This window comes from Hyla sarda, chromosome 5 (genome assembly GCF_029499605.1).
Source record: "Hyla sarda isolate aHylSar1 chromosome 5, aHylSar1.hap1, whole genome shotgun sequence".
Taxonomy (NCBI): domain Eukaryota; kingdom Metazoa; phylum Chordata; class Amphibia; order Anura; family Hylidae; genus Hyla; species Hyla sarda.
This window is the reverse complement of record NC_079193.1, coordinates 272,009,931-272,026,149: the sequence shown is the minus strand read 5'-3', so window position 1 is coordinate 272,026,149 and position 16,219 is coordinate 272,009,931. Positions and strand designations below refer to the sequence as shown.

General features: G+C 46.5%; 1 protein-coding gene across 5 annotated transcripts in view; it reads left to right on the top strand.

Annotated features, from left to right (window-relative positions):
* Positions 1 to 16,219, top strand: part of ZNF521 (zinc finger protein 521) — a 405,801-nt gene that overhangs the window by 51,172 nt on the left and 338,410 nt on the right. For all 5 annotated transcript variants that reach the window (XR_008844205.1, XM_056521752.1, XM_056521753.1 and 2 more), the window contains one exon: positions 1,457 to 1,636. Coding sequence is in view for 4 of the 5 variants with exons in the window: in XM_056521752.1 (XP_056377727.1) it covers positions 1,457 to 1,636 (180 nt within the window). In the remaining variant the exon portion in view is untranslated. The remainder of the gene's footprint in view (positions 1 to 1,456; positions 1,637 to 16,219) is intronic.

Genomic DNA, 16,219 nt, shown 5'->3' with positions numbered 1-16,219 from the left:
GTTTTTTATAAAACAGTTGAAGCACGAATGGAAAAGTTTTTGTACTGCATTTTGTCTGCTTATTTTCCTGGTTTTATCATGTCTGCCATAACATATACAGTATAGTTCTTATCAGAATGCACTAATCCTTCTTTAATATTTGTCTGTTAATGTTTTTCGGCTCTCATGGAAATATTCATTTTAGTGTAACTTATTGTTTACTTATTGTCAAATGTGGGCAAAGACAGGCAAGAAAAACTAAGGGCATAATGAGGGTAATGACACAGATATTGGATGAAACCAGACATACTGCCCAGCACTAATATATATATATATATATATATATATATATACATACAAACCAACCAGTCTAAAGCTGCCCATGTTTACAAGATAATTGTTGTCTAACTTACTCACTTTGCAGACATTCCCTTTTGATCATGCTCCTACTCTTGTGTTTTGCTGGGGAAGGGCAGGGGAAATGGGGGGAGAACGCTGCTGCCAGATACCTCTACATTACATATGTTACAGATATAAGCATTACCATAATAACTTACTGCAGTCTTCCCAAGTACACGAAACCTGGCACTGTCCAGACTCAGTATGCCAATAGGATACTCCTGTGATGGCAGGATCAGCACATGCCGTGCTTGCGGTGTATCTCCTCAATGTGTCTAAGGTATATGGTGCTCACAGACAGAACATAGCATAAACATAAATTTGCATAAAAAGAAGGCATTGGAACACTCAACTCATACAATCATACGTCTCTATTGAGGTAGCTGGTAAACATACAGTGGGGAGGTGGAACATAGACGGGCAGCCGATGGACGACGGTCCATATCGTGCTCCTCGCACTTCGTCAGGCCCCTTCGGGGCCTGACGAAGCGTGAGGAGCGCGATACGGACCGTCGCCCGTGTGGGGCCTGACAGAGTGCAAGGAGCGCGATATGGACCGTCTCCCACCGGCTGAACCCACCCCTCTATGTTCCACCTCCCCAACTCCCTGCTGTATGTTTACCAGCTACCTCAATAAAGATGCTATTTTGCTCAAGTATAAGTAAATGGGGTGAGTGCTCCAACGTGCCTTCTTATGCAAGTTTATATTACCATAACTTAGATTATCCAATGCATTCAGGAGAATTGATCTTATCCTAGTTCCTTAAAACTAGTGATGTAGCAGTGATGAATTTGTCGCTTAACGGTTTCTATTTTGATTCATGATAACTCGCCAAATTATAATAATTCAATACTTTCACTTCCGGGGCCATAATTATTAATGCCAAATGGCACTAAGCACTGCTTCATTGACTACCACATATGTGTGACGTTTTTTTTTTGTTGTTGTTGTTTTGACAGCATTATTTTTGTGCTTGATTTTAAAAATGTTCAGCTTTAGATATATATATTTAGTACTATCCCTTCCTCTTGGGCTGCTTGTATTGTTTTCATAGGTCCAACCTTTCTTGTTTTTCAGATCCCAACTGTAAACTAGACGATAAATCTGAAGATGGTGAAGCGACAGATTGCAAGAAAAGGCAGGAGGAGGGAGACGAACTAGAGGAAGAAGGCGCTCACAGCTGTGACAGTTGCCTTCAGGTGTTTGAGTCGCTGAGTGATATCACAGAACACAAGATCAGTCAGTGTCAGCTGACAGGTAAATAACTCTTATTACAGGCTGACAATTTCCGTTCATCTTCATTTGACCTTAAATGTCTCCTTGTAAGCAGTTTCCTACACTTCAGTGTTTGTTTATAGAAGGGCAGTTGTATGCTGCTCAGTCATTACAATGATAACTTGTATGACCTTTACAAAATGTCTGTGAAGACGCATTGAAGACACCGTTGCAAGCAAATTGTTGCTGCCTGAATCTTACATATGCAGCATCACAGCTGTTCCTTTGGTGTTGAATACGTATAGGTGTTGGAAACAGTTCATACAGGGTTCTTATCAATATGTAAGTTGGTACCTGCAGCATCTCTTCTATATCACATACAGTCATGGCTGTAAATGTTGGCACCCCTGACATTTCTCAAGAAAATGGAAGTATTTCTCACAGAAAAGGATTGCAGTAACACGTTTTGCTATACACATGTTTATTTCCTTTGTGTGTATTGGAACTAAACCAAAAAAGGGAGGAAAAAAAGCAAATTGGACATAATGTCACACCATACTCCAAAAATGGGCTGGACAAGATTATTGGCACCCTTATCTTAATATTTGGTTGCACACCCTTTGGAAAAAATAACTGAAATCAGTCGCTTCCTATAACCATCAATAAGCTTCTTACACCTCTCAGCCAGAATGTTGGACCACTCTTCAGGTCACTCTTATTGGAAGGGCGCCTTTTCCCAACAGCAATTTTAAGAACTCTCCACAGGTGTTCAATGGGATTTAGATCTGGACTCGTTGTTGGCCACTTCAGAAGTCTCCAGCGCTTTGTTGCAATCCATTTCTGGGTGTTTTTTGATGTTTGGGGTCATTGTTCTGCCGGAAGACCGAAGATCTCGGGCGCAAACCCAGCTTATTGACACTAGGCTGTACAGTGCAACCCAAAATATGTTGGTAATTCTCAGAGTTCATGATGCCTTGCACACATTTAAGGCACCCAGTGCCAGAGGCAGCAAAACAATCTCAAAACATCATTGAACCTCCACCATAGTACACTGTAGGTACTGTGTTCTTTTCTTTGTAGGCCTCATTCTGTTTTCAGTAAACAGTAGAATGATGTGCTTTACCAAAAAGCTCTATCTTGGTCTCATCTGTCCACAAGACGTTTTCCCAGAAGGATTTTGGCTTACTCAAGCACATTTTGGCAAAATGTAGTCTTGCTTTTTTATGTCTGTGTCAGCAGTGGGGTCGACCTGGGTCTCCTGCCATAGCGTTTCATTTCATTTATATGTCGATTGATAGTTCGCACTGACACTGTTGCTCAATGAGCCTGCGGGACAGCTTGAATATCTTTGGAACTTGTTTGGGGCTGCTTATCCACCATCCGGACTATCCTGCGTTGACACATTTCATCAATTTTTCTCTTCCGTCTACGTCCAGGTAGATTAGCTACAGTACCATGGGTTGCAAACTTCTTGATAATGTTGCGCACTGTGGACAAAAGCAAATCTAGCTCTCTGGAGATGGACTTGTAACCTTGAGATTGTTGATATTTTTCCAAAATTTTGGTTCTCAAGTCCTCAGACAGTTCTCTTCTCCTCTTTCTGTTGTCCATTCTTAGTGTGGCACACACAGACACACAAAGCAAAGACTAAGTGAACTGCTCTCCTTTTTATCTGCTTTCAGGTGGGATTTTTATATTGTCCACACCTGTTACTTACCCCAGGTGAGTTTAAAGTAGCATCAGATGCTTGAAACAATCTTATTTTTCCCCAATTTTGAAAGGGTGCCAATAATTTTGTCCAGCTTATTTTTGGAGTTTGGTGTGACATTATGTCCAATTAGCATTTTTTTCTGCTCCTTTTTTGGTTTAGTTCCAATAGACACAAAGGGAATAAACATGTGTATAGCAAAACATGTGTTACTGCAATCCTTTTCTGTGAGAAATACTTCATTTTCTAGAAAAAAATCAGGGGTGCCAACAATTACGGCCATGACTGTATAGATATAACACAGTTGGCAATTACTACTCCTTCTGTGGTACCATGTCCTTTTTGACATATGGTTGACTGGGATGTTTAAGCACTCAACAGTACCAACTGTATCGACAAATGTAGTCATCTTTGTACCCCAAAAATGTATAGTATGCAGTGGATGCCTTTGGTAAAGGCTTACATGTGTTTGGGCATACAGTTTAGTATGTTTTTTTTTTTATAAAGGTTTGAAAGGATCCTATGAAATGTTACAGGTTTGGTCACTGTTTGCTTCTATTTTAAAGGGTGAAGAAGGAATACTCTTTCCATTATGCCTTTTATGAGTTTAGAAAGTACTCCTGGTTTTGGTTTATATAAAAAAAAAACAAAAAAACAGATACTATGTACTAACTAAAGCCAGTTTCGGGCAAGCCTAATACATACACATTTTGTATCATGTCCTAAAGATCCCAATGACGTTGTCAGTTCATGTTATTAGAGTTGCTATTGGAATAGGACTTGTGACCATAACACTGAGGCAAAAAATGCATTCATATTCCACTAATTTGAAACTGGTTCAAAGCAGCTTTTGCGATGTATTTGGATCAGTATTTTGCCTCAGTATTTGACAGCCAGTATAACAAACAAAAGTCATAATGGAAAGATTTGTATACCTTCAGTGTTTTGAACCGACTCCTGGTTTTGGCTTACAAATAATAAAAATATTGAGTATGATAGTGGCCCACGTCTGTGTGCACTGCATGCAATTGGGCTTCCCAGAGGCTTTGTTCAGTTTCTGGGCCATGTTTTAGGCGTTACAAATAAAAACAGCCCAAAAAAATTAGGCTTGAAATACTGGCCTTCCTTTTTTTTTTTTTTTGTGCCTATAAATGGCCATTAACTTAATGGTTGTGAAAGAGGAAAAAATTGTGTGTGAACGTAGCCTGTGTTTGCAAAATATATGCATTATAAATCAAATTGCGTTAGTATTTCTTTAGTATTGCGTCAGTACTACAAATCAGATGCGCTACCGATGTAAAAAATGCACTTAAAGGGGTTACACCGGTGGAAAACAATTTTTTTTCATATCAACTGGCTCCAGAAAGTTAAACAGATTTGATAATTACTTCTATTAAAAATTCTTAACCCTTTCAGTACTTATCAGCTGCTGTATACTACTGAGTTGAGTTTTTCTTTTCTGTTTGACCACAGTGCTCTCTGCTGACACTCTTTTTATTATAAAAATACAAAACTTATCCAATACAACAAAAAACAAGCTTAACCAGCTATAATATAAATCAAAAACAAAACCCTGCCTAACCGGCCAGCCCAGCTTTACAAAGCAAAAAGAAAACAAACAAACAAAAACCCACTGACACACATACCAAAAATGAACATAAAAACAGCACAACTTGGCTTAAACATAAACATAAAATTAGCACTACCTGGCTGTAACTCAAACCATCCATACTCGGGGGGGGGGGTAAAAAATAAATAAATAAATAAATAAATAAATAATAATTATAAAAATAAAGAAATAAATAAATAAAAATAAACAGCACAACTTGGCTTAAACATAAACATAAAATTAGCACTACCCGGCTGTGACTCAAAACCATCCATACTCGGGAAACAAAACAAAAGGGGAAAATAAATAAATAAAAAATATAAAAATTAAAAATCTAAATAAATAAACAAAAACACATAACACAACAACTGGTCCGACTGCCATAACTATAATATGAGACAATATAAAATGATGTAGATACAAAACCAAATAGATACAAAATCACTAAAAGAAATTAATAAATTATAGTATATAAACATAAATATATGCACCCTATTTACAGAAACCTACAAAAAAAAAAAAAAAAATTACAGGAAATCCCTACACTCGAACTGTGCCCTCACCCACACCACCCCTCCTGCACATGGGTCAGAGTCCATACCGTTCCTCTACAGTTTACAAAGTTCTGTCCTTAACTGACCCATGTCAGGTCCCCCAAAAACACGAAAACACACCACCACCCACAAATACACCCTCCCCACCTAGCACTCCACCCAACCAACTTATACACAAACTTATACATACTAACTAACAGACACTGAACCACAACCCACTTTAGGCCCAAGTTTGGTCGCCTGTAAGCCCTTCATGCCATATCAGCTTAAAACAAAACAAAAAAGCTAGCGTGCACATGCATTAGCCCACCACCGGAAAGAAGGATGGCAGACTTGATACACCAAAATAATTTTTAACTCTTTTCCTAACTCCCCCTACAATTCTCCCTAATTCTATCCCTCCATTAAAGCTAACCCTACTCTCACCCTATCTCTATCCCTATCACACTTCCCCTATCCAAAATAAAGGTACTCTACCCAAAAAATCTAGTACCTAGGGCACATCAAAAGAAAACCCTCTCCACAGGAGAGAAGCCCTACTGGTACCAAGACTGCCATACTCCAAAGACCTGATCTTCCCGAGGTCACCGGTGATATTCCTACAGACCTCCACCTCGGAGAGGATTTTCTGCTGGGTCGACACTAAACACCGTGCATTCCACGTGTAGTACCTAACCACTAAACTAACTAAGAATAAAGTGCCCCGGTCTCGGCCACCCAGTGTCCTGAATGCCCCATAAGCCCACTCCGGATAGGTAAGGCCGGCAAGTTGACTCCAGCCGATGGAAGCGCCCACCCGGTTGTAAACCCCTATATTAAAGGGACAATGAAGCAGGAAATGGTCCATGCTTTCCAGCGTGTCCCCACACTCTTCTCGGGGACATCCCCGGTCATCAGAGTTCCTGCACTTCAGGTTGTCCCTTACATATAGCTTCCCCTGAAAGCAGCGCCAGGCCAAGTCCCAAAACTTCTGGGGGATCCTTTTCATGTTTAAAAGGTACAACCCCACCCTCAGATCCCGACCTGGGCAGTCCCTGAGTGCCAGAGGCTTCTGGAAGTGGGTCAACAGAACCCGTTTGTCAAGGAACTGCCTTGACTGGGTCCTGATCTCCCACACTCCCAGACCCCACCGACGTATCGCCTTCAGAGTCGGGGTAGCGTAAGCCGGAAGATATCCATGGGGCGTACGGAGGTCCTTCACTTGCCCTCCTGTCTCCCATTCCTGGAAGAAAGGCCGAAACCATTCCCTGCAGGAGAGTACCCACGGAGGAGCCCTCTCTGACCAGAGGTTTGAGATGTTAGCTTTTAAAAAGGTGTTTGTTAAGAACACCACAGGGTTTACCATAGATAAACCCCCTAGTCTCCTCGTGCGGTACGTAACCTCCCTCTTGACTAGGTTCATCCTGTTCCCCCATAACAGTTGAAAAAACAGGCTGTAGATCCTAGTGTAGTAAGCCTCTGGCAAGATACATACGCTGCCCAGATAGATAAACAAGGGGAGCAGGTACGATTTGATCAGGTGTACCCTTTCCCTGAGGGTCAAAGACCAACCCTTCCACTGGTCCACCTTCTGAGTGGCATCCTGGAGCTTACCATCCCAGTTTTTGGTGGGATAATCATCCTGGCCAAATGTGATGCCTAAGACTTTTGCTGATTCTTGGGGCCCTGGAAGGGTGTCCGGGAGATCAAACGTGGGATCCCCCCCTCCCAGCCAGAGACTCTCACACTTATCCCGGTTGATCTTAGACCCGGATGCCTCCGAGTAGCGTTCCACCTCCGACATCACCACATCAACCCCCTCTCTCGAGGAGACGAAAATAGTGACATCGTCGGCGTACGCCACTACCCCCTGGATGGCCCCCGGCTCCGCCAAACTCATCCCGACTCCCACCAACGGTCCGCAACTCACCCTCCTAAGGAAGGGATCGATCGCGAACACATATAACAGCGGGCTCAAAGGACAACCCTGACGGACTCCAGACCCCACTCCAAAAGAGTGGCCAGACCACCCGTTCACCAGTGGGAAACTCTCTGCCCCTGCATACAAGATCTTAAGCCAATTAACAAAAGTACTCGGTAAGCCATATCTCAGGAGGACGGACCAGAGGTACTCGTGGTTCACCCGATCAAATGCTTTGGCCTGATCCAAGGACAGCAAGTACCCCTTCCAGAAACCCGCACTACTCCGCTCCACTGCCTCCCTGACACTAAGGACAGCACTTAAGGTGCTTCGGCCTGGAACAGTGCAGTGCTGGGCCTCCGAAAGGAGCCGGGGTGCAAACTTCACCAGCCGATTAAACAGTATCTTGGCCAGAAGCTTCCTGTCCGTATTGAGAAGAGCTATGGGTCTCCAATTCTCAATACGGCTGGGATCTTTACCCTTTGAGAGAAGAATCAGGGCTGTCCTCCTCATTGACTTTGGCAGAGTGCCCGAGGAGAGACACTCATTGAATACCTCAGTCAAGAGGGGAGCTAAAGACTCCTTAAAGGTCCTGTACCACTCAGATGTTAAGCCATCCGGACCTGGTGACTTCTTGGGGGCAAGCCCCTCGATCGCCAGTCTCACTTCCTCTTCCCTGATCTCTTCTGCCAAAACGCCAAGAGAGGGGTCTACCCCTGGCTCAGGAATGGTTTCAGCCAGGAAACCCGACATCACATCCCGATCCAGATCCTTCCTTCCCAAGAGGTGAGAGTAGAAGGATCTGACGATCTCCAAGATCCCTGATCTGGACCGATTCAGAGATCCTGTACTATCAATCAGTCCTGAAATGACTTTACTACTCACTGACATCTTACAGTTTCTGTAAGGGTCGGGCGAGCGGTACTTCCCGAAATCCCTCTCAAAAACCAAAGATGCGTGCCTATCGTACTGACACCTCATCAGCAAGGACTTCACTCTGGAGATATCCTCTTGGCTACCTCCAGTCGAGACAAGAAGCTCGAGTTTCCTCCTCAGACCCTGATACAGGCGATACCTGTTCAGGGACCTGAGGCTCGAGAGCTGGCGGAAGAACCCCGCAACCCGCTTCTTGAATATCTCCCACCACTCTGACTTACTACTACATAGGCCCAGTAAAGGTACCTGACTCTGAAGAAAATCCTCAAAGGACTGTCTTATCTCCGCTTCCTCCAGGAGGGACGAATTCAGCTTCCAATAACCTTTTCCCATCCGGGGGGTTTCTGAAACATTCAGGGAAAACAAAATCATACAGTGATCGGAGAACTCCACCTCAACCACGGACACTGCAGAAGAGACGGCTTCCTCCTTTAAATAAAACCTATCTATCCTAGACCTGCGACTACCTTGATGATAGGTGAAACCCGCGTGGCCCGAGGGGCTCCGGATGTGGGCATCCTCTAGGCGAGCTTCTCTAGCTATGCTAATCAGCGCCACACTATCGCAAGTCAGCGGACTATTGGAGCCTCTCCTATCTTGGGACCTCGTGACATTATTGAAGTCCCCTCCAAAGATCACCTGCCGACTCGTAAAAAGAAAGGGCTTAATCCTCATAAAGAGATCTTTACGGCCCCGCTTACTTTGCGGGGCGTAGATGTTAATGAGCCGGAGCTCTTGTCCCTTCATGAAGACATCTAAGATCAGGCACCTCCCCATTTCTAATTCAATAACCCGTCGGCATTCAACAGGAGCGGTAAAAAGGACCGCCACCCCACTATACGGCTCAGCCGCAAGAGACCAGTGGGAGGGACCGCGCCTCCACTCTCTTCTGGCTTTTACCAGAGAGGCTAGATCTGACAACCTGGTCTCCTGTAAAAAGAAAATGTCGGCTTCAACGCGGCCAAGAAAATCAAAGGCTGCGAATCTAGCCGTATCCGACTTTATGCTGGCACAATTAATAGATGCCAGCGTCAATGGGGTGAGTGCCGCCATACAGGGTGATTAAATTAGACGGCCACACCCTTTACTTTTGTTTTCCCTTCTTTTTTGCCCCCTCATCCCCCGAAGAAGACGAGAGGGCAGGACCACTCTTGGATCTTTTTTTCGATTCAGATAGATCCATATTATCCCCGTCTCCGTCCGGCCCCGGTCTAGCCCTGCCCTCTGAGGAAGGTGCCTCAATAGGACAGGGCCCAGTTCCTCCCAGAGGCTCTTTCTCCCTAGGCACCTCGCCCTCACCCTCCCCAGCCAAGGAGGGGGAGGAGATGGTATCGAGGACGAGGTACCGGTTTGACAGGTCAACCAGAGGGGGGGCAGTCAGGCTTCCGTTTTGAACCTGGCCCGTAGTACAAGGAACAGAGGGCTCTGACCTCTTCTTTCTCCCTTTCCTTTTGCCCTTGTCTTTCTTTTTAGGCCTCTCCCCACTCTCCTCATCCACACTTTCATAGTGGGAGGAATCGGAAGGGTCGGCCATATTGCCTTCCTCTCTGTGAAGCCTCCTGATCTCCCCATCCAGCACATCCTCCTCCAGGGCTTCAGCGGTTACAGGGCCGCATCCAGGAGCAGAGGCCAGAGCTACCCCCGTCACCTGGGCACTCTCCAGCTCCCTACTCCTTCTACGATTTTCCTCCCGCCTTAGTTTGGCGGGGCCCTTTTTCCTCCTCACGAGCCCTGTTGCACCCCCATCCCTGCCCATACCCTCCCCGGCCGAGGCAACTTCACAGCTCTCCTCAGCCGGAGCGGCCGCTGCACGGGCGAAGGCGCTAGGACAACGGCTAAATGGGTGCCCAAGGACACCACACAGGTGGCACCGGATCTGCCTACAGGATGCGGCCAGATGTCCCACCCCACCACACAAAGCGCAGACCTGTACAGTACAGGCTGCACTAAAGTGGGTGGGGCTGCCACACCTGTGACAGACCTTAGGCTGCCCCTGGTAGAAGACCTGGATCCTATCACGTCCAAGGAAGGCGGCTGACGGAATGTGGGCAACCGTACTCCCTGAACGCTTGAGTTTGACGGAAAACGTCCAGGCCCCGGACCAGATCCCGTGCTCATCCAAGTTTTTCTTGGGCATGTCCGTCACATCCCCATACCGTCCGAGCCAGGTCATGATGTCATAACAAGAAAGTGACTCGTTACGGGTCAAAACGGTCACCTTCTTGACAGCATTCTGACGGGAAATCGCCTTTACGGCGAAATCCCGCCAGCCGGGCTCGTTTTTTGCCACTTCGTAATTCGACCAGAAGAGTTCGAGCCCCTCCGGCCGAACGAAACTGACGTCAAACTCAGACGATCCGTAGGGGTGAATCAGGGCAAAGATGTCACTCGCCCTGAATTCCATCTGAAGGAGGAGCTCAACCACTTTAGCGCGAGGTGGGCACGCATCCTCGCCCCTCCAAATCAGACGGACCACATTCCTACGGTTATTGTCCTGCCCGGTTGTCGGGAGGGACCAGACCACCTCCCCATTCCGCTCTCGGAAAGCCCCCAAACCGTGCCTCTCTATCCAGAAAGACAGGTCGACCTCACCCCTTCCCTCTACCTGGATCGACCTGTCACCCCTGCGTAGAGCCTCCAGGAGGCGCTGTTGCAAATGGCCCCCAGGGCCGGACGGAGACGGGGACCCCCCTGAACCCCCGGCAGCGACATTAGCATAGCTCCTGGGAGCAGTCACTGCCGGGGGGGCAGCCGGACCAGACCCAGAGCCAGAACCACTTACAACACCATTCACACCACAACTCTCAACCTCTTTATTTCCAGCCATACTATTACCACTCCCATCAACATTCACTCCACTGACACTCCCACATACACTCCTCTCACCCACAACACTACTACACCCATCAATATCACATCCTACATTCTTGTCCTGACTAACAAATTCTGGGCTGGCTGGGACTTGTAGTATGGCTGGCTTTAGTAAAGCCCTTTGTGCTGGCTTAGCCGCTGCTGGGGTCGACGCCGATGGCTTCTCCTTCATGGCTGCTATCACATCCTGATTCTGGGACTGCCCCACCGGGCGCACCCCAGCTCCTCCCACAGCGCCAGCACCTGCTTCACCCGACTTCACAGGCTCTGTGGATAATCCCGGCGCCCGGACACTCCCCCCCCTCACAGGGGAGTGCCTTGCAGTGCCGGTAATGCCCACAGTACTCGGGGAACCGCCCCCCGAGCACCCAGGGGCATAACTCGCGCTGCCCACCATGAGCCCATCCTGCCCCTCCCTACCGGCAGGATGGGTGGGCTTCACATCTATTGCGTCTGCAGCTTTTACTGACGCCTTGCTGTATCCCCCATGCTGGCTCCGTTCCACCACAGAAACGGAGTCTGGCAGTTTAGAGGACCCAGCAGCCTGAACCAGCTTTGCAGCTGGCCCAGACTGCTGGAAAGGACGGAACACATAATGCACAGTTTCCTGGGTCTTCTGTTTTTTTGCCTTTCTTTTTACTAATGTGTCATCACACTGGTCATCACCAAATGTAAAATTCTGGAGGTGGGCTGGGGACTCCTGCATCACTATAGCCCTCAGCAATCCCCCAGCCTCACTCTCCACATCATCATCCTCACTATCGCTTAGCGGTAGTGCCACCTGAGCCGGCTCTATGTAGCTGTCCTGAGTCTTAGTGGTCTGGGTGTCACAGGGAGTAGGGTCAGGCAATACATCATCCTCCACAACCTGTACACTTTCCTCCAACTTCTTCTCCTCCACCTCCTCCTCCTTTACACCAACACCACCATCCTCTCTTTCTTCACCGCCACTACTCTCCCCATCATCCACCTCCACCTTACCTGGGGATTTCATGGCGGCAAACCGATCCCGGTTCTCCATCTTCTCCCTGAAGAGACCGCTTCCCTCCAGGATCTCTGCTCTCCTCTCCTCCATCTTTGCAATGTCTTTCTTCAGGGCTGCAATCCTCTTTTTCTGTTCCAGTTTATTCTTTTTGGACCCAGAGCATGCCAGATTCTGGGCTCCACGCAGGTCCTCTCTCATCAACCTAAGCTCCCTACCGCAGCGGTCGTATTCCGCAAACCGTGCGGTCATGCGGGAGCAGTAGGTCTCGCTGGATTCTTCGGGCCCTCTCTCAGCCCACAACTCAATACTTTGCCTCCTCGCCTTCCTTCCACTGGATCTCTGGCTGGCACCCATTGCCGGAGGAGCCGAGCCTGCATTGCTGCAGACTCTGCCAGATCTTCTTCCTCCGGCCGGAAAAATGGCTGTCGCTGTTTTCTCTCCACCCCCCGCCAGCCTGGAAGAACGGGGAGTGGAGGCCAGGGGCTCCATGCAGGGAAAACTCTCCCAAGGAGCCTGCCACACCCCTGGGAAAGGTTGGTGAATCACCTGCTCTGCCTCTGGAACTCTGGAGAAACACAAAAAGGGACACACCCAAAGCTGCTTCACACACAACTGCTCCTGGCTACTGTGTTCCACAGGAAGCGCTCTCTGCTGACACCTCTGTCTGTGTCAGGAACTCCAGAGTAGTAGCAAATCCCCATACCAAACCTCTACTGCTCTGGACAGTTCCTGACATGGACAGAGGTGTCAGCAGAGAGCACTGTGGTCAGACTGGAAAGAACTACTCAACTTCCTCTGCTGTAAACAGCAGCGAATAAGTACTGAAGGGATTAAGATTTTTAATAGGAGTAATTTACAAATCTGTTTAACTTTCTTTAAATTTGAAAAAATAAATAAATAACAATAAAAAAAAATTTAATATATACATATATATATATATATATATATATATATATATATATGTGTGTTTTCCACCAGAGTACTCCTTTATATCCTCTATAGTGATAAACTTGTAAATCTGACCAATGTGAACATGCATATTTATTGAAGGGATCAAGGTGGTCAAAATAACTATTGGTAAAGTAATATGCACCCAAATTAATTTGGGTTCATATGTCAGATATTGTGGACCAAAAATATTAGTATTTCTGTCGTAAATCTGTAATGGATATTCATCACTATGGGTCACTTTCTGAAAACCAGATTTATGCTAGCCATACACCAGTGTGGTGAATCAATTTCCATGGGATCATTTATATGAACCATTTTGCCAGACTAAACGGCTCAATCACTGTGTTGTGTTTTTCTTGTAAATTACAATAAGCTGTTGCAAAATGTCAAACATTTGGCTGAATTTGGGCAATCATAACATACACTTATATTTTCAGTTAAAGGGGTTCTCCGGTGCTTACACATCTTTTCCCCTATCCAAAGGATAGGGAATAAGATGCCTGATCGCGGGAGTCCCGCCGCTGGGGACCCCAGGGATCTTGCACACGGCACCCCGTTTGTAATCAGTCCCCGAAGCGTGTTCGCTCCGGGTCTGATTGCAGACGACCACCGGGCCCGCGGCGTGTGACGTCACGCCTCCGCCCCCGTGTGACATCACGCTCCGCCCCTCAATGCAAGCCTACGGGAGGGGGCATGATAGCTGCCAAGCCCCCTCCCGTAGACTTGCATTGAGGGGTGGAGCGTGATGTCACACGGGGGAGGAGGCGTGACGTCACACGCTCCGGGGACTGATTACAAACAGAGTGCCGCGTGCAAGATCCCGGGGGTCCCCAGCGGCGGGACTCCCGCGATTAGGCATCTTATCCCCTATCCAGTGTGGTGAATCAATTTCCATGGGATCATTTATATGAACCATTTTGCCAGACTAAACGGCTCAATCACTGTGTTGTGTTTTTCTTGTAAATTACAATAAGCTGTTGCAAAATGTCAAACATTTGGCAGAATTTGGGCAATCATAACATACACTTATATTTTCAGTTAAAGGGGTTCTCCGGTGCTTACACATCTTTTCCCCTATCCAAAGGATAGGGGATAAGATGCCTAATCGCGGGAGTCCCGCCGCTGGGGACCCCCGGGATCTTGCACGCGGCACTCTGTATGTAATCAGTCCCCGGAGCGTGTGACGTCACGCCTCCTCCCCCGTGTGACATCACGCTCCACCCCTCAATGCAAGTCTACGGGAGGGGGCTTGGCAGCTATCATGCCCCCTCCCGTAGGCTTGCATTGAGGGGCGGAGCGTGATGTCACACGGGGGCGGAGGCGTGACGTCACACGCCGCGGGCCCGGTGGTCGTCTGCAATCAGACCCGGAGCGAACACGCTTCGGGGACTGATTACAAACGGGGTGCCGTGTGCAAGATCCCTGGGGTCCCCAGCGGCGGGACTCCCGCGATCAGGCATCTTATTCCCTATCCTTTGGATAGGGGAAAAGATGTGTAAGCATCGGAGAACCCCTTTAACCATGGCTGAAAGAAATTGCCTAATCCTATGACATTTTTGGCAGACATTAGTCTGTCAGCCATTGCATATGATCGTTTGCATGCCATTTTTAAATAATGGTCAGTAAAATGGTCAGCTGACCATTATCTCTATGTATGCCCAGCTATTGTCTTCCTTAGAACAACTTTTTTTGGCTGCTAAAAAATGCAATAATTTTCAGATATTTTAGATGCCATTTTCTTTATTCAAATAATTTGTATCGCAAATAAGAATTTACTAGGAAAACCTAGTTTGAAGCTAAATCTATATTATTACTAGGTTATTAAAAGTGTCAAAACATAGCAGTTAGACTATTTTAACATGTTTATAGTGGCTTTGTTTATATATTTTGTCATCGCTTTTGACTTAAAGAGGGTACTCCAGTGCTCCAGCATTCTGAACATTTTGTTCAGAACGCCCGGAGCTGGGGGCCATGATCGTGACATCACGGCCACGTTCCCTAGTGACGTCATGGCCAGGCCCTTTCATTCATTTCTATGGGAGCCGACATGCCTCCCCCCATAGACATGATTGTAGGGGGCATGATGTCACAAGGGGGTGTAACCATGACATCATGACCACTGCCTCAGGAAACCAGTGTTTATTTACGATGGCTGCTACTGCATGAGATCGCGTGGGGGGGGGGGGGGACACCCCGGGGGGACACCCGTGATCAGACATCTTATTTCCTATCCTTGTGATAGACAATAAGATGTCTAGCAGCGGAGTACCCCTTTAAGGTGCCCAAGCACATTTGATAAGAAAAGACAATTTCAACCAAATAAGAGAATAAACAATAGTTTTAGCAAACCACCAGACTAGAATAAATTATCTTTTTGAAATTGTCAGCCAATAGTTGGATAAAAAGTCTATCATTCAGGATTCAAGATTTTTGGCATATTAACTCCAGTCTTACTTCTGGAAAAAATCATAACTACATGCACGAAAATGAATATGTTTAAAAATGTCCTCTTCTGACCCCTATAACTTTTTTACTTTTCTACATATGGGGATGTGTGAGGGCAAATTTATTGCGCCGTGATCTGAAGTTTTTATCGGTGCACTTTTTTTTTTTTGATTGGACTTTTTGATCTCTTTTTATTCATTTTTAGATGCTATAAAAAGTGACAAAAAATACCTTATTTTGGACTTTGGAATTTTTTTACATGTGCGCCGTCGACCGCACAGGTTAATTAAGGATATATTTTTTATAGTTCATACATTCACGCATGTGGCGATACCACATATGTTTATATTTATTTTGTAACTATTTTTTTACACTTTTTTTTGCAATGCTATAGCCCCCATAGGGGACTATGGCATGCAGTACATTGATTGCAGACACTGATCAATGCTATGCAATAACATAGCATTGATTAGTGTTATCAACGCTCCACTGCTCCTGCCTGAATCGACGATCGGACAACCAGGAGGCAGGTAGTGACTCTCCTCGTGTCCGTACAGCTGATTGGGACACAGCGGTTTCACCTCGGTGGTCCCGATCAGCTCGACTGAGCTGCCGGGAAGGTTTTACTTTCACTCTAGACATGTCTGAAGGGTTAATACCAGGCAT